Below are 18,127 nucleotides of genomic sequence, written 5' to 3'. Positions count from 1 at the left end.
GAGGTGGTCACCAGGACGTGTTCAGTGTGACCTCCTCACCTCACGTGAGACTGGCCCTATGTCACGTGTCAAAGTGAAAGCACGTCCTAACAGCGCAGCTCACCTGGCCTCTACAGCTCACCTGGTATCTGTAGCTCACCTGTGCAGCTCTTCTGGCCCCTGCAGCTCATCTGTCGTCTGCAGCTCACCTGGCCCCTGCAGCTCATCTGTGCAGCTCACCTGGCACCTGCAGCTCACCTGTGCAGCTCATCTGGCCCCTGCAGCTATCCTGGCTCCGGCTCATTTGCTGTGGTTATCCTTAAATTGAATTTGGCTCCGCGCGGCAGTGTCATATTAACCCAGTGACTGTTTACTATGCGGGGCACGGCGGTGTCCACGCGCCATGAATATTCATATAAATGTGGTTTTCCCGCCCCTCCTCCTGACGCACAGACGCGCTACGTGACCACATGACAGCATGACCGCGCGCAGAGAGCGGAGCGCACTGTGGATAAGACTGAGGCTGTGCGTCAGTCCGAGGCTGGTGCTGAGAGCGCTGTGGCTCGTGCTGTGTCTTCCTCTGTGTCCTCCTCTGTCCTCTCACATGTCCCAGACCAGCGAGCTGCCCGCTCCGGGGCGCGCTCTGAAGGGGAGAGCCCAGAGCATGGTGGTGACAGGTAACACACGTGACACCCCACGCGACACCCCACGCGCCACTGTGAGAGAGGAAGCAGAAGTTTCCCTCATCTCTCCTATAAAAAGTTTATTGTCCAAAATCCACAGAGCGGTTTATTTCTGTATTGGTTTTGCGTGGTGTCTTTGTTTCTATACGTGAATGTTTTAGACCCAAAGTTTATCTCCTCCAAATGAGCAGCACCAGAGCAGCTCCCAGACGTCAGTCTGTGCAGTAGACTACTGTCCTGTCTCTGTGTCATCACATGAGACTACTGCCCTGTCTCCGTGTCATCACATGAGACTACTATCCTGTCTCTGTGTCATCACATGAGGCTACTGCCCTGTCTCTGTTATTACATGAGACTACTATCCTGTCTCTGTGTCATCACATGACACTACTATCCTGTCTCTGTGTCATCACATGAGGCTACTGCCCTGTCTCTGTTATTACATAAGACTACTATCCCGTCTCTGTGTCATCACATGACACTACTATCCTGTCTCTATGTCATCACATGAGGCTACTCCCCTGTCTCTGTGTTATTACATGAGGCTACTGCCCTGTCTGTGTCTTATCACATGAGGCGTCTGTCCTGTCTCTGTGTTATTACATGAGGCTACTGTCTTTTCTATATGTTATCACAGGAGGCTACTGTCCTGTCTCTGTCTTATCACATGAGGCTACTGTCCTGTCACTGTGGTATCACATGAGGCTACTGTCCTTTCTGTATGTTATCACAGGAGGCTACTGTCCTCTCTCTGTCTTATCACATGAGGCTACTGTCCTGTCACTGTGGTATCACATGAGGCTTCTGTCCTGTCTCTGTCTTATCACATGAGGCTACTGTCCTGTGCCTGTTATTACGTGAGACTACTATCCTGTCTCTGTCTTATCACATGAGGCTACTGTCCTGTGTCTGTGTCTTTACTTGAGGCTACTGCCCTGTCTGTGTCTTATCACATGAGACGTCTGTCCTGTCTCTGTGTTATCACATGAGGCTACTGTCCTTTCTCTGTCTTAACACAGGAGGCTACTGTCCTGTTTCTGTCTTATCCCATGAGCCTACTGCCCTGTCTCTCTGTCATCACATGAGGCTACTGTCCTTTCTGTATGTTATCACAGGAGGCTACTGTCCTGTCTCTGTCTTATCACATGAGGCTACTGTCCTGTCACTGTGGTATCACATGAGGCTTCTGTCCTGTCTCTGTTATCACATGAGGCTACTGCTCTTTCTCTGTCTTATCACATGAGGCAACTGTCCTGTGTCTGTGTCTTTACATGAGGCTACTGTCCTGTTTGTCCTGTCTCTGTGTCATCACATGAGGCTACTGTCCTGTCTCTGTCTTATCACATGAGGCTATAGTCCTGTCTCTGTGTCATCACATGAGGCTACTGTCCTCTCTCTTTGTCACCACATGAGGCTACTGTCCTGTCTGTCTTATCACATGAGGCTACTGCCCTGTCTCTGTGTTATCACATGAGGCTACTGTCCTGTCTCTGTTATCACATGACGCTACTGTCCTGTCACTGTTGTATCACATGAGGCTACTGCTCTTTCTCTGTCTTATCACATGAGGCAACTGTCCTGTCTCTGTGTCTTCACATGAGACTACTATCCTGTCTCTGTGTTATCACATGAGGCTACTGCCCTTTCTCTGTCTTATCACATGAGGCTACTGTCCCGTCTCTGTGTCTTCACATGAGGCTGCTGTCCTGCCTCTGTGTCATCATATCATGTCATGTCTTTGTCATCACATGAGGCTACTGTCCAGTCTCTCTGTCATCACATGAGGCCTGTTTGCAGTCTGCCTGCTCTCAGTTGTTTATTTCATCTGTGGAACATGATGAGTTACAGTCACTGGTCTAAGCTCATTTTAGCCACTGGGCTTAATACGGTCCTGTTTCCCCCCAAGATCTCGTCTAGGTGAGGTCAATTAATACAGTAATTTATAAAAATAACAGAATAAATACAAATTATCTGGATGACCATTTGCATATTTTTCTTAAGTTAATATTTGAAGCATCTATGGCTACTGTCCTGTCTCTGTATCTCTCTGTTTATCTGTTTGTCTCTCTGTTTCTCTCTTTGTTTTTCTCTCCGTTTGTCTCTGTGTGTCACTGTTTTTGGCTGTGTCTCTTTGTCTCTGTGTTTGCCTCTGTCTGTCTCTCTGTGTGTCTGTTAGTCTGACTCACTTCATGTCTGCCTGCCTCTCTGTTTGTCTCTCTGTCTGTCTCTCTGTTTGTCTCTCTCTCTGTCTCTGTCTGTCTCACTTCATGTCGAGGTAAACCTGTGTTTGAAGTGCAAAGCTCTGATCTGAGTCTTAATTGGCTCAGTTTCGGTTTGAGAATAGAACAGCACGGTCCAAAGGGCATGTTGCCTTTGACTCTTGTGTTATGGAGCTTTTATGAGGAGAGCAGAGGGACAGTGCAGTTTTAGATCTAAGCGCAGCCAAAGGGGCAGGAACCCTAAGGCAGTACAGACACTCGCCCACAAACCCAAAAGTTGCAGGTTTGCTTCCCTCTATCTGAGCTCCATTCACTTGTCATGGTTAATAAACGACAACTGAAGACTTCTTTTGCCAAATCCATTTTTAAACTCAAAGTTTTGAGTTTTACATTTCATACACTGTAATGACAGCGTGTGAGTCTACTGTCCAGTCTAAGTCTAAAGTCTAATGTGGAAGAATGATTAACCCATTATGTCTCATGGCAGTGCCCGAGTTTCTATTTTCTTTCTTCCATTTTTTATCAACTTACAAAAAAAAGACCAATTAAAATAAGTGATAATTCTTTTTGCACAAATGTCCAAAGTTGCCTTTTTTCCCATTTTCCCTGCAAAAATGTAAAATTGTGCAGACATTAAAACAACAGTGCAAGTTTAAAAAACAAAAATGCAAGTACACAAAAAAAAAATGCAATCTATGGTTGGTCACAAAGGGGTAATAGTTGAATTAAGTCCTATATTACACAAAATGGACTCTTTGTGAATGAAACAAAACACAGCTCGAGGTCTGTTTGCGATGAGGAAACGCCACTGCTGACATGAGAACCTCTGAGTGACATTGTCGTGGTTATGATGTGATTGTAAGCTGAGACCAGTTAAAGCTTGAGAGTGTGGTTTGTGGGAGCAGATGAGGAGATACGGAGCCTACTAATGTGCTAATAATAAAGTGCATGAATAGGAAATGAATGTGTTGTGTCTGGGCTGTGTTTAGGACAAGATCAGTAGCTCTCAACATCTGGTACCTTTAATTGAAATATAACCAAAAATATATATATATATATATATATATGGATGACAAGAATGCAACCATAACTGAAATATCACAGTGTGTTGAAATACAAGTGTCTTTACTTAAAGGGCCATATTACACTGATCGCTGATCTGTTCTGATGTTCCTTATCACAAACAGACCTGGTGTTGCGTTTTGTTTCATTCACACATTTAACACACAAACCCTGCATAATTACACTGAGTTCTTCTCTCAAGCCGAAAACACTCTGTTCCACCTTGTAATGTCATCATGTGGTAATATAGGAAGTGCACCACTGTGTTTTTAAACCTTCATTTGAATCATTTAGATGATTTAAACCCTACAATTGCCGATCTCTACTGAGATGGGCAATTCAAAGGTAAAAGAAGCTGTTAACTTAGAAACTACCACTTCATGACATCACAAGGTGGAACAGAGCATTTTGAGCTTTGAAGATGTCGACAGACTAATAGTAAAGTGTTACTAAAACATGTGTGAATGAAACAAAACGCAACTACAGGTCTGTTTTTGAGGAGGTAACCATGGATTAAAGCTACAAGAGTCAGTTCTGTATAATATAGGACCTTTAAATCCATTGTTATGGTGCAGCAATAGCTAAAAAGCAGAGGGAACTACATAGACCACGATCCTTTGCTCTATTCCAATGCAGATTACATGAAGAAATAACTGTTACTTAACTCAGAATTCTTTGGATTCTGACAGAAGCAAAGGCATATCAAGGTACACTGCCTGGCCAAAAAAAAAGTCGCCACCAAAAAAAAAAGGTCACAAAATGTAATATTTGGTTGGATCACCTTTAGCTTTCATTATGGCATACATTTGCTGTGGCATTGTTTCGATAAGCTTCTGCTATGTCACAAGATTTATTTCCATCCAGTGTTGCATTGATTTTTCACCAAGATGAATCCTGGCATTGTCATCTTGGAATATACCCGTGCCATCAGGGAAGAACAAAATCCATTGATGGAATAACCTGGTCATTCAGTATATTCAGGTGTCAACTGACCTCATTCTTTGAGCACAGACTGTTGCTGAACCTAGACCTGACCAACTGGAGGAGCCTTGTTCCTATTTGCTTAGTTAAATCCAGGTGTTGACTTTTTTTTTGGCCAGGCAGTATTTTAAAAGCAGCATATTCACCCGTGTGTTAGCCTGCACAAAATGTTGAAATAAATATCGTAGCGTGAGATGTATACTGTGAACATATTGAAAGATTTAGACATCGTTACATCCCTAAAGTTAACTAGATATGAACAGCCGTTAGAACTTGTCCACAAACCAGGTCAGTGGTTTGAACCTTGCCTCGTGCAGCAGCACAGATAAACTGTGACAGTGGCTCAGTTGGTAGAGTCCATGGATCTGAAGGTTGGTGTCTCAGATTGAATCTGGAAAAGCTCTCTACGTATGTGACCATTTCAAAAAAATCTGTACATTATAAAGTCCACTGGTCTTTTGAAACAAGCCTATAATGTAAGATTAAAAGTCAAGATATTCTGATGTCATAATCTCAGATGTAGGGAAACAAACAGGAAGCAAAATGCCACTGCCATAACATACAAACTTTAAAAACATGCAGGAGCACCACCTAGAGTTGATGTGTTCAGAGGAAGTGTCAGTGCAAGAGTCCTCAGCATGAAATCAAATATGACTTTAGGTGAAGACATGCTCTCACATTGGCCTGTCCCTCTTGCCTGTCCTGCTGGCCTGACCATTGTCTCTTTGGCCTGTTCTTTTGGCCTGTCCTTTTGCCCTGTCCCTTTGGCCTGTCCCATTGGCCTGTCCCATTGGCCTGTACCTTTGGCCTGTCCCCTGTTGCTTTGGCCTGACCCCTGTATCTTTGGCCTGTCCTTTTGGCTTGTTCCTTTGGCTTGTGCCTTGTCCCTTTGGCCTGTCCCATTGGCCTGACTCCTGTCCCTTTGACCTGACCCCTGCCTCTTTGGCGTGTCCTTCTGGCCTGTCCCTTTGACTTGTCCCATTGGCCTGACCCCTGTCCCTTTGACCTGTCCCCTGTCCCTTTGTCCTGTCCTTTTGGCTCGTCCCATTGGCCTGTCCCATTGGCCTGACCCCTGTCCCTTTGGCCTGACACCTGTCTCTTTGGCCTATCCTTTTGGTCTGTCCATTTGGCCAGTCATTTTGGCCTGTCCCTTTGGCCTGTCCCATTGGCCTGACCCCTGTCCCTTTGGCCTGTCCCCTGTGCCTTTGGCCAGTCCCTTTGATCTGTCCCTTTGGCATGTCCCATGTCCCTTTGGCCTGTGCAGGATGAGGCTCATATTGAGTCTCTTGTAGATCTGCTGTGGCTTCAGTTCCATCTGGGCATTATGCGCATGAGAGCTCCACCCCAGAGTAAGGTCCGTCTGTTTGAGCAGCTCGCACTCTCCGCATGACACAGGCTCCTCCCTCGTCACCGTGTAGTCCTCCCTCCTCAGCCTTACCCACAGACAGACCTGGAGTTGTGTTTTGTTTCATTCACACGTTTAACACACAAACCCTGCATATTTAGGCTGAATTCTTCTCTCAAATTGAAAAGACTCTGTTCCACCTTGTGATGTCATCTCTACTGAACTAAAGGTAAAAGGAGCTGTTAATTTGAAAACTACCACTTCATGACATCACAAGGTGGACCAGAGCATTTTGAGCTTTGGAGATGTAGACAGGATAATAATGAAAGATTAATAAAAAATGTGTGAATAAAACTAAATGCAATTCCAGGTCTGTTTTTGAGAAGCTAGCCACATTCTAACATGTTTTAAAGATCAACAGAGTCAGTTTTGTTTAATATAAGAACTTTAAGTGAATAAAAATGACCTAATATTCCTAAAAATCCTGGTGATATTCTCGTACCCAGGGCCAACACAGCGCTTTGTTTAGCTGCTCGTGCTGTGTTCTCCTGACCTTGGCGAGCCGATCACTGGCAGATTGCTACATGGTAGGGGCACAGCAGCTATTATTTTGACTCAGTGCTGGATAGACTGCCAATATTTCTTCACAGCCGGATGGGAGAGGTCAGCTGACCAAATCAATCTCTGCTCCGCACTGCCGTAACTCTGCTAAACAGGCTCATGGAGTGGACAGACTTCAGCTTCACCCCTACTTTTTGGGCTCTTGTGTTGCCTTGCCTCACCCTTTCACTCACTACAATTACATGCACGTCAGGAAAAGTGGATAACTTGCCTAGTCCAATTTAAACTTTTTTTTTTTAATTAATTAATTAATTTATTTATTTTTTACAGAATAGACTGAAGGTTTTACATGTCATCCACACATGTTTGAGTATTTTAGCAATCTCTCCCAGGCCCTGTTGAAACCCTTACGGTTCCTTACAGTTCAAATCGTATCTGTATCTGTAAAATTCAAAAGTTCAGTGCTCCCACATGACAATTCTCCATAAATATACAAAAACATGATACAAAACTGCACACGGCAACTTGACAAATGTAATGAACAGTAGTTTGATTAATGAGATGCAAGCCGATTGTGTTGTGACAGCGCTCTAAAGGGGGAACTTAGAACACCAAAAACATGCTAATACGTTCTTTTCGCCAAATATAGAAATTTCAAAACAATAAAAAGTAGCAGTTAATGCCCCAGAGAAGTTAAATTTGCTTGTCTCTTATTGACCAGTGTCTGTTTCACAGGTGATTTTCTAACTTGTGGCAGATGCTATCATCGCCCATAGAGCACAGTTGCAGACTTTCCATTACCATAACTCCACAACCAACTGTGCTCTCATGTAAATTCAAATGGCGTCTAAAAGCAGAGGCATGGGGCTCTTTAAATATTTTACTGTCATTACGGTAATCTGCTTATGTTGTCACTTGAAGAGAACCAATCAGAGTGCAGGTGCCACAGGGATTTTCCCAGTCAGTTATTTGATGCGTCAAAGGAAAGATAAGAATGGATATGTAAAATAGAGGTAGACGTGTCAAAAAATGCAGTACATCCTGATACTTCCTTTAACATGATTTTTATGGCAAAAAAATAATTAAAGTCTAGGTGAGCTATAATGGTCTATAATGTGCCCAGTTCTTAAAGGGTTAAACCATTTCTCATGTTCAGCCCAAAGAGGCAACTGCTGCTGTGATTTCGGGCTTTACAAAAATAAACTGAATTGAAATAAACTGAATTGAAGTTACCTCTTCTTTAAAGTGAAAGTAAAAGCTACCGGAGGTTCAGTGTATATTTGTGCTGTGGAGAGCAAATACTTGGGAGTAGCTGTTCGTAATATGTCTGAATCAAATGCTCAGTGTTAGATGTTTATCTATGTCTGCCAAAAGAGTGTTTATATTCCTTTTTATTAGCAAATATAACTGCAAAGTATTAGTGCTAATGCTAAACTACTAGATGCCCCTGAATGTCTCGTAGCCTCTGTTTGCACCTATTCGGTTCTTTCACCTGCTGTAGATGGGAAAAGGTTTTTGAGGCAAAGACGATTTCAGTGTGGTTGTTTAGCGCACTCGCAGTTCTCTGTGCATGTAAACGTGGTGACTGTTACAGACAAGTGTGCTATGAGAGCAGGTGAGCGTGCATGCTAATGGTGAAAGAGCTTATGAGGATTAGACTGCAGACTGGAGCTGCGCAGGTCTATGTAAAGTCTGAATCAAATTAATGTTTGCTTTTTTAGGAGCTTCATGGGCTCTCAAGTGATGGAGTTTGTCTTGAACATTTCTGCAGCTGGAATGATGAAGCCATAGTCCCTCTGGCATTTCAGGACGGCTCTAGGGTCAAAGTTTGGGATATGGTATGGTTTTATTTGGACAGGGACAGTGCACTCAACATTGACCTTAAAAAGATGATGTATCGTTATAGCAAAAATACTAATTTCCACCTGTCGTACCTGGACAGGCAGATGTTAAGTAAAAGTTTGGCGTAAGTCAGGGTTCTCCAAATATAGCCCTCAGACCAGTTTTTATTGGCCCTCCTGTTGAACCGGCCCAGTTGATAATAAGCAGTACTTTTTACAGCAAATTAATGTATTTCTACCTCTATAACTTCAAACATCACATTGCATTGTGATACAGACCTAAAATTAATGTGTTTCAAGCCTTATTAATATAAAGTGGCTCTGTCAAAGCTGTGTATAAAGCACCACACTGCATTGATCACTGGTCTGTGGCCCCTCTCAAATATGTTTTGAGATGTGTCCCTCGATAAAAAAAAAAGTTTGAGCACCTCTGGTGTAAGCGGATGAAAGCCCTGTGGTACATACATCTAATACAACACATCTCATCCCTTAAATACAACATTTATAAAAACATTCAGTTACACACACACGTACACAACCGTACCAATTCACACACACATGCAATCACTCTTTTCAGATATACAAATACTCTTTCTTTCATATACATTCACTAATGGGTGCATACTTGCATACTTGCATTGATATTAGCCATGGGTGAGGGAAAACTCAAATTACTTTTTTTTTTGTTGTTGCCAGTATTGTGATTAGATTTGTAATATGTTTAAAAAGTAGTTTTTTGTTCAATACAGTTGTCCCTCGCTATACCGCGGTTCACCCTTCATGGTCTTGCTTTTTCGCTGATTTTTCCAATGCAGTTCTACATGTTTTTTTAGTGTATGAGCATGCATTGTGTTCTGCGTCCTGATTGGCTAAGGGACCGTAGACCACCATCAATCAATCTCCTTTGTGCCACGTCTCCCACACAGAACAGAATGTGTTCAGCCAAATTTACATAAATGTTCGATCGAAACTACAGTGGAGCGGCGCTAGGACGAAGAGGCACAGTCAGAGGAACTGTGAAATACATGAGGGGGGGTGAGGGGTATTACAGCCCTAAAACGTATATAATATTTGTAAAAATAATGCTGACTACTTCGCGGATTTTGCCTATTGCGGGTTATTTTTAGAACGTAACCCCCGTAATAAACGAGGGACCACTGTATAGCCTACGGCAAGTACATATTAAAGGAGACGTTTATGCAAAATTGACTTAGTAGTTAGTTCTCGTTATAAATATTATAGTTGTTTTCTTCTCTTTTACCCTCTGAAGTTGCATTTAGAGTGATTCATGTATGTTTAAGTAATCTTTATTCTCCTGTATTCAACACATCATTGCTCCGATCTACCCATTTTTACCGCCAGTACACACTCACTGTGATGTACGCACTTTGTTCCTTTGTTGCGTAGACATTTTGGTACAGCTCTCCAGAGAAGGGGCAGACAGCATGTGGCACTTTGTCGTGATGACGTTTACGCCGACGTATCATACAGAGGCTTAGTTTTAGATGAATATTGTGATGATAAAATATCCAAAATACAACATAATGATTCATATGTGTCAAAGGATATAACTATGTAACATACTGGAAAACATAGCGGTACTTGATCACACAATTTATGCTTCAAACTGCACAGTGTTAGAGAGAAAAATATAAACGGCCACTCTGATGAGTGCACGTGTGAGTTTATTCAGAACAGAGTACTCTCATTGGACCATACGTTACAGAACACATGTTAATGCAGGTATTCTTTCTTCCATCACTGATTGTAAGTATCCAAAGGTCTTCTTTAAAGGTCTATGCCGTAGACGTCTTTGTAGTTCTTCAGCACAAGCCTCTATTCTCCTGTGTCCAAAGGGCTCACACATTTCAGTGGGCCTCAACAGGCTGGGCCTCCATTTTGGCCGGGAGCATAATTGAGCTGGTGCTTTTAGGTATCCCTCGCCATAGCAACCATTTCTGTTGCTATGAGACTGTATGTATAGAATGCATGCATGGATGCCTTCAAAGTTGTCCTCTGGAGTCCAGACATCCTCTGGCTCCTGGACATGAGCAGCATGCTGATGGTAGTGAGTGGTTCTGTCTCATCGGGTCAGGTTTTGGTCAGTGCAAATGTCGGACTGGTGCTGTAGGTTCAAAAGTGCTGTGGACAAAATTAACTTTGCTCCTGCTGTTCTCAGAGGAAGAAACAAGGCAGTTGTGTTTAATGAAGAAAAATGTCATTCAATAATAAGGCGATTATTATTTCTGGTACATTTTGCACTATCATTTCTGCAAACAAAATAATAACGTATTTTTTCCAGTTTTTCCAGGCTTTTTAAACTTTATTTTTTCTCTCATAGACATTTTACTCAATATCCCATTCTGATAGTAACTATAACTAACTCAAAATACTTTTACTGTAAGTTAATTTTGACCAGGGCTGCCTCTGGTGGAACGTAACGGAGTAAATGTAATAAAGTACTGTACTTAAGCAAAGTACAGCACCTAACATCTGTACCTAAGTATATTTTAAAGTGTGTAATTTTAACCTTTACTTAAGTACATTTGAGAGCAGTATGTGTACTTTCTACTTCACTGGACTGAAAAACAAAAGTAATTTTATTAAATAGTAAATATTCAGCACAAATCCTTGTCAAAATCACTGACTAGACACCACATTTATATATATATTCTAATAATGATTTTCCTTATTAGACCAAAATTTGCCTTGCTGTAGCCCTGGTTTTATCTTGAGAGAGTTTCACTAGTAAATGAAAGCATATCATTTTTTTCCCATTTTATTATAACTGGAATTATTGAGCAGCAATATCAAAATGGCCGCTCTGCAGTATCGGATTTCGCAAAATGATCCAGTATCGTGCAGCTCTAATTTTGACGAGCAGACTCAGATTGTCCGTAGATGCGCTTAACTAGAATACCTTGTGTTTGTCCTTAAAACTGGACCCCCCTTCTCCATGTTTTGCCCTTCCTCTGCCCACCCCACTTCCCCCCATCCTCCCGGCGGCAGAGCGAACCTGGCACCAGTATAAAGCACCAGCCTCCTCCGCCTCGTGCCTGACGCACTGCCAACTTGTGTGAAGCTAACTCGGGCTAGCACGCGGGAGGAGCCAGGGAGAAGAGGTAAACACCGAATTTTTGGACACGTTTTGGGCTTGGGCATCCGGCAATAGAACTTCCTGCTAAACCCGTGAGTGGGCACCAATGCTCTGCGGGCGAGCAAACACAACAACAATGCTAAAATAGTTAGCCATAGAGTGCATTCCCATATTTTGGTTCTCGTACAGTTGAATGCAAAAGACGACCAAAGTATTCCACGTCAGTTCTGTTGAGGTCTATAGCCAGCCATGCGGTTTTCAGACGTCCTCCAAAAACAATGGCGCCGTGTTGAAATAAACTCCATGTCTGTTCCAAGACGGAGCAGAGTCCTTTTCACAAATGCGTTCCTTTGTAAGCAGTCCCTCCTTGGTGTTTTGTGTCCGGTCTCAGGCTGTGGAGTGTGGGTATTCAGTCTTGAGTGCGTGGGGCGGATGGTGAGGGTGGAGTAGAGTGGTGCGGGTGGGCACTGGGCTGGCAGGGGGTGGACGTGCTGAAAAGAAGCAGCCTGGCACTGTCTGGAGCTGTGCCAGGAGCGCCACAGGAGACAGCCCACAGCCGAGGTGGGTCTGGGGGCAGCAGCGAGGGCATCTTTGGTGACTGAGGTCAGACAGAAGGGGGTTACTAAGGGAAATCAACAGCTGTGCAGTGCCAGGCTATACATTTGTTTTGTGTTCAAAAACAGAATATGGACATTCAAAGGGCCGGAGCTGATTTGGTAAAATGTGAAAAATGGATCTACTTCATCTGAAACAGTTTGGTCCAAAGTTATTTCTCACCTTATTTATTCTGAGCATCTCAATTATTCACTGCAATGACATTATGTTAACAATAACTAGCATGCTAACAGCACAGTGGTCTCATTTTAGAGGCTGGTTATATAATATCAACATTTGCTGTGGTAAATCAAATTTTGCTTAACCATATGGATTTATTTAGCACCTTTCGAGACAACCAAAGTGCTTTACAGTGCATTATTCATATAGCCACAGCTGCCCCAGGGCAGACTAATGGAAACGAGGCTGCCAATCTGGACCATCAACCACCACCAATGCACCACATTCGTACAAGGTTGGTGAAGTGTCTTGTTTTGCACTGGTACTCCTCTTTGGCACCTGCTATTCTCAGCAGTGTCCCATCCAAGTCCTGACCAGGTCTGGCCTCACTTAACTTCTGAGATCTGGCTTTTACAAACCAGTATGGCCACAGTATTAAACCTACCATTTATTTCAAGTGCTTTTATTGCTCAAAAAGAATTGAAAAACTGGCGTTCTTACTGTGAGCTGAGACACCTCGCACAGATCTGACCTATGCACTGTCTAAACACCTCCACAGGATGTGTTCAAACCTTGTCTAGTTGTTCTTTTCATTTTCTCAGTTCGCTCCCATTGTTTCCAGTAGAGGACACAGACACTATTCCAAATTCGAAGGAACTTTTTGTCTGTATAGAATGTTTTAAAATGACTTTAAATGGACAGAAAAAAATCTATACTTTTTCACTGCGTTTATGTGTGTCGCTGTGTGTCTGAATGAACAGTCTATTCTTATAAAATGTAATAAGATATTGTAGATTTGGAGGACCAAGGACTGCAAAGGTCACAGTGTGGCAAATCTCCGGAAAGCCCTCCAGCTTAACCTTGTAGAAACCTGATTGAGTTTTGTGTAATTACTGTCTGTGCTAAAGACTAGAACAATGTGTAAATCTGGAGTTACTGTCATTCTGAGGCAGGCTCCACTTTGCAGCCACATCCCCTCAAAATGTAAATCCTATTAACTAAGAAGTTAAGAAGATACAAGCCCAAATGTTGGGATGTACAGGGAGGACTGGAGCGCAGGTTCTTTGTCGAACACTTCCAGACAAAAGCTCTCACAGACTGGACTCTATCTAAAGGAGATCTGGAAGTACAACTCTCTCACTCACACTGAACTTGCAGATTTGAACTGTCTCGTCATGTCACATGAGGTCTTTTCAAAGATTTGCTCTGGAGAAAGGCCTGGTTTTATATATATATATATATATATATATATATATATATATATATATATATATATATATATATATATATATATATATATATATATATATATATATATATATGCACACACGGACCACTGGGGGATTACACAGATATAAGACACATTGATTTAATGTTGAAAATCACATTTTATTTAATCACATTTAACTGCTCAAAGATGCTTTTTTTATTATCATAATATCAGAACCGATATTGAATATCATGGCTATTCCTTAGTGTCAAAATTGAGTCTGAAGTTTTAGTATTGTGACAATACTAGTCTTACCCCTCTTTCCACAGCATGTCCTAATATGGTCTTGACTTCTGGTTGTATGTTCAGAGTAGACAGTTCTTGAGCCTCTGAAGTCTCTGCTCTTGTCTGTTCTCCTGTTTGTTGTCTGCTCCGCTGGACTGAGTGCTCGGACAGATCTTTCTTCCTGCAGTGCCTGCCTCTGTGCTCTGAAAGCCTCCGCACAGACCCTGCTTCTGGGGCCCCACTCCTCCCTCTGTCATGCGTTGCTTGTCGCTCTCTCTTTCACCTCTCCTGTTTGACTGTTTAGGCCTCTCCGCCCCACACTCACTCTTTTTTCACACGTTTGTATCAGATAAAGTGAGCGAGTGCAGATGGTAGATAGGAGGGAGCTGGTTGGCCACTCTGCGGTCTCTGGACGTTTAGCCTGTAGATTTGTTGGACAGTGTTCATGGTGGAGGCTGTGAAAGGACACTCACTGTGTTTACATGCACAGGGAAATAGCAGAGCACTAAATCACCAAATCAGATCAATCCCAGTCAGCAGCATGTCAAAGAACTGAATATGTGCAAACAGGGGCCTACGAGGTGTCCAGTAAACTTTGCAGCTAAAATACTAACAAAAACAGCTATCATACAAATATGCACAGTTCTGACATGAATAAATAAGGTTGAGTTTTTGATTTCAAGCGACAGACTGAATATAAAGCTCTGTAGGAGATGGTGTATAGAGTGTCTCTCTGCTGAGCCCAAGGTTGGCAGCAGAATCCTTCCAATCTCAACATAAACATCATTGGTCAGATACACAGACCTGCAGGTTGGCAGTGCAATTTTGTTGTGTCCTTGGGCAAGACATTTGTCCCGTCTTGCCTCAGTGGCTACGTACACTGGTGTGTGAATGTGTGTGTGAACTGTAAAGCACTTTGAGTGTCTTGATGGTGGAAAAGCATCTTGTCCTTTCGGTCATTACCCAGAGCTCATGACCATAGGTGAGGGTAGGAACGTAGATTGACCGGTAAATTGAGAGCTTTGCCTTCCGGCTCAGCTCTTTCTTCACAACAACAGACCGATACAGCGACCGTATCACTGCAGACGCTGCACCGATCCGCCTGTCAATCTCACGCTCCATCCTTCCCATCCATTTTATTCTTATTCTTATTTAAATGACCTTATTTTTATTCTTAAATTCTACCCTGTGGTTGTGGCATCTGGTAACTAAGAGAATTTCCCTTCGGGGATCAATAAAAGTGATTCTGATTCTGATTCTGATTCCCTCACTCGTGAACAAGACCCCGAGATACTTGAACTCCTCCACGTGGGGCAGAGACTCACCACCCACCCGGAGAGGGCAAACCACCTTTTTCCGGTCGAGAACCATGGCCTCGGATTTGGAGGAGCTGATTCTCATCCCAGCCGCTTCACAGTCGGCTGCAAACCGCCCCAGTGCCTGCTGCAGGTCCTGGCTCGATGGAGCCATCAGGACAACGTCATCTGCAAACAGCAGAGATGAAATCCTGTGGTTCCCGAACCAGACCCCCTCCGGCCCCTGGCTGCACCTAGAAATTCTGTCCATAAATATAATGAGGAGAACCGGTGACAAAGGGCAGCCCTGGTGGAGTCCAACATGCACCGGGAACAGGTCTGACTTACTGCCGGCAATGCGAACACATCTCCTGCTCCGGTTATACAGGGACCGGACAGCATAGGGCCCCGGACCCCATAGCAAAGGGTCCCGGACCCCATACTCCCGGAGCACCCCCCAAAGGACACCATGAGGGACACGGTCGAATGCCTTCTCCAAATCCACAAAACACATGTGGACTGGTTAGGCATACTCCCATGAACCCTCAAGGACCCGATGGAGAGTATAGAGCTGGTCCAGTGTTCCACGACTGGGACGAAAACCACACTGCTCCTCCTGAATCCGAGGTTCGACTATCGGTCGGATTCTCCTCTCCAGAGTCCTGGAGTAGACCTTACCGGGAAGGCTGAGGAGTGTGATTCCCCTGTAATTGGAACACACCCTCCGGTCCCCCTTCTTATACAGAGGGACCACCACCCCGGTCTGCCATTCCAGTGGTACTGTCCCCGACCGCCACGCGATGTTGCAGAGACGGTCCCACAACATCCAGAGACTTGAGGTACTTGCCACCGAGGAGCTTGCTAACCACCTGATGATGGACGAGTCTGCGTCCGGGTCCCCAATCTCTGCTTCCTCCTCGGAAGACATGATGGGGGGATTGAGGAGATCCTCAAAGTATTCCTTCCACCGCCCGACAACATCCCCAGTCGAGGTCAGCAGCTCTCCACCCGCACTGTAAACAGTGTTGGTGAAGCACTGCTTCCCCCTCCTGAGGCATCTGACGGTTTGCCAGAATTTCTTTGAGGCCGCCTGATAGTCCTCCTCCATGGCCTCCCCGAACTCCTCCCAACCCCGAGTTTTTGCCTCTACAACTGCACGAGCCACGGCACGCTTGGCCCGTCTGTACTCATCGGCTGCCTCAGGAATCCCACGAGCCAACAAGGCTCGATAGGACTCCTTCTTCAGCTTGACGGCATCCCTTACTTCCGGTGTCCACCGCCGGGTTCGGGGATTGCCTCCGCAACAAGCACCACAGACCTTACGACCACAGCTACGAGCGGCCGCATCGACAATAGAGGTGGAGAACATGGCCCACTCGGAGTCCATGTCTCCAACCTCCCCTGGGATCAGGGAGAAGTTCTTCCGGAGGTGTGACTTGAAGACCCCTCTGACAGAAGGCTTTGCCAGGTGTTCCCAACAGGCTTACAATACGCTTGCCAAGTCTGTCCGGCTTACTCCTCTGCTGATCCAATTCACCACCAGGTGGTGATCGGTTGACAGCTCAGCCCCTCTCTTCACCCGAGTGTCCAAGACACGCGGTCGAAGGTCAAATGACACGACAACAAAGTCGATCATCGACCTCCGACCTACAGTGTCCTGGTGCCACGTGCACTGATGGACACCCTTGTGCTCGAACATGGTGTTCGTTATGGACAAACTGTGACTAGCACAGAAGTCCAATAACAAAACACCACTCGGGTTCAGATCAGGGAGGCCGTTCTTCCCAATCACGCCCCTCCAGGTGTCACTGTTGTTACCCACATGGGCGTTGAAGTCCCCCAGGAGAACAACGGAGTCCCCAGTCGGTGCACTGTCTAGTACCCCTCCCAGGGACTCCAAGAAGGCCGGGTACTCTGCACTGCTGTTGGCCCATAGGCCGACACAACAGTGAGAGACCTGTCCCCGACCCGAAGGCGCAGGGACGCGACCCTCTCGTTCACCGGAGTGAACCCCAACACAAAGCGGCTGAGCTGTGGGGCAATGAGCAAGCCCACACCAGCTCGCCGCCTCTCCCTGTGGGCAATGCCAGAGAAATGGAGAGTCCAGCCCCTCTCAAGATGTTGGGTTCCAGAGCCCAAGCTGTGCGTGGAGGCGAGGCCAACTATATCTAGTCGGTAACGCTCAACCTCCCGCACAAGCTCCGGCTCCTTCCCCCCCAGCGAGGTGACATTCCTACTGGGGGGAATGTTTATTTATCTGAAATTTAATAAATTCATTATTAATATAATTAATGCATTTGGAAAACAATTTGCACAATGAGCCTTGCACATTCATGCTTTGCTGCATGTTATAGGCCAAATCTCGAATGTAATATATACATATAAATAATTTCTCATGGCCTGGGCCCTCTGTCAAATTTTAGAACCCATTGTGGCCCGTGTGTCAAAAAGTTTGCTCACCCCTGGTTTAGACTCAGGATCAGGAGTGATTAGGCCTGTCACGATAATTACTATATCCACTTATCATTAAATACATGATACATGGAACAATCATTTTGAAGGCTCATTATTTATCATTGGAAATGTTTCTTTCTCTAGTATGATTTTTTTTTTTTTTTTTTTCTGAACAGAGACAAGGTTTAAGATTTAAGAAGGTTGAAATATGAAGTTCTATAACTCATTATCCATACAAACTCACTACTAAGTGTTGCATTCTGTTTTTTATGTATTGCAGCTCATATTTTTTTATAATATTGTACATTTAGAATCCTTTTTTTTATTATTTCAGCTTTATA

The 18,127-nt window shown here is 44.3% G+C and overlaps 1 protein-coding gene across 2 annotated transcripts in view; it reads left to right on the top strand.

Moving 5' to 3' along the window:
• Window positions 1-469: 469 nt before the first annotated feature.
• msrab (methionine sulfoxide reductase Ab) overlaps window positions 470-18,127 on the top strand; it is an 80,028-nt gene continuing 62,370 nt past the window's right edge. For both annotated transcript variants that reach the window (XM_033988886.2, XM_055231246.1), the window contains exon 1: window positions 470-656. In XM_033988886.2, coding sequence (XP_033844777.1) covers window positions 584-656 — 73 coding nt within the window. In that variant the 5' untranslated portion in view covers window positions 470-583. The remainder of the gene's footprint in view (window positions 657-18,127) is intronic.

The sequence above is a fragment of the Periophthalmus magnuspinnatus genome, chromosome 22 (assembly GCF_009829125.3).
Source record: "Periophthalmus magnuspinnatus isolate fPerMag1 chromosome 22, fPerMag1.2.pri, whole genome shotgun sequence".
Lineage (NCBI taxonomy): Eukaryota > Metazoa > Chordata > Actinopteri > Gobiiformes > Gobiidae > Periophthalmus > Periophthalmus magnuspinnatus.
The sequence above is the reverse complement of the archived record's forward strand: the minus strand, read 5'-3'. Positions and strand labels throughout refer to the sequence as shown.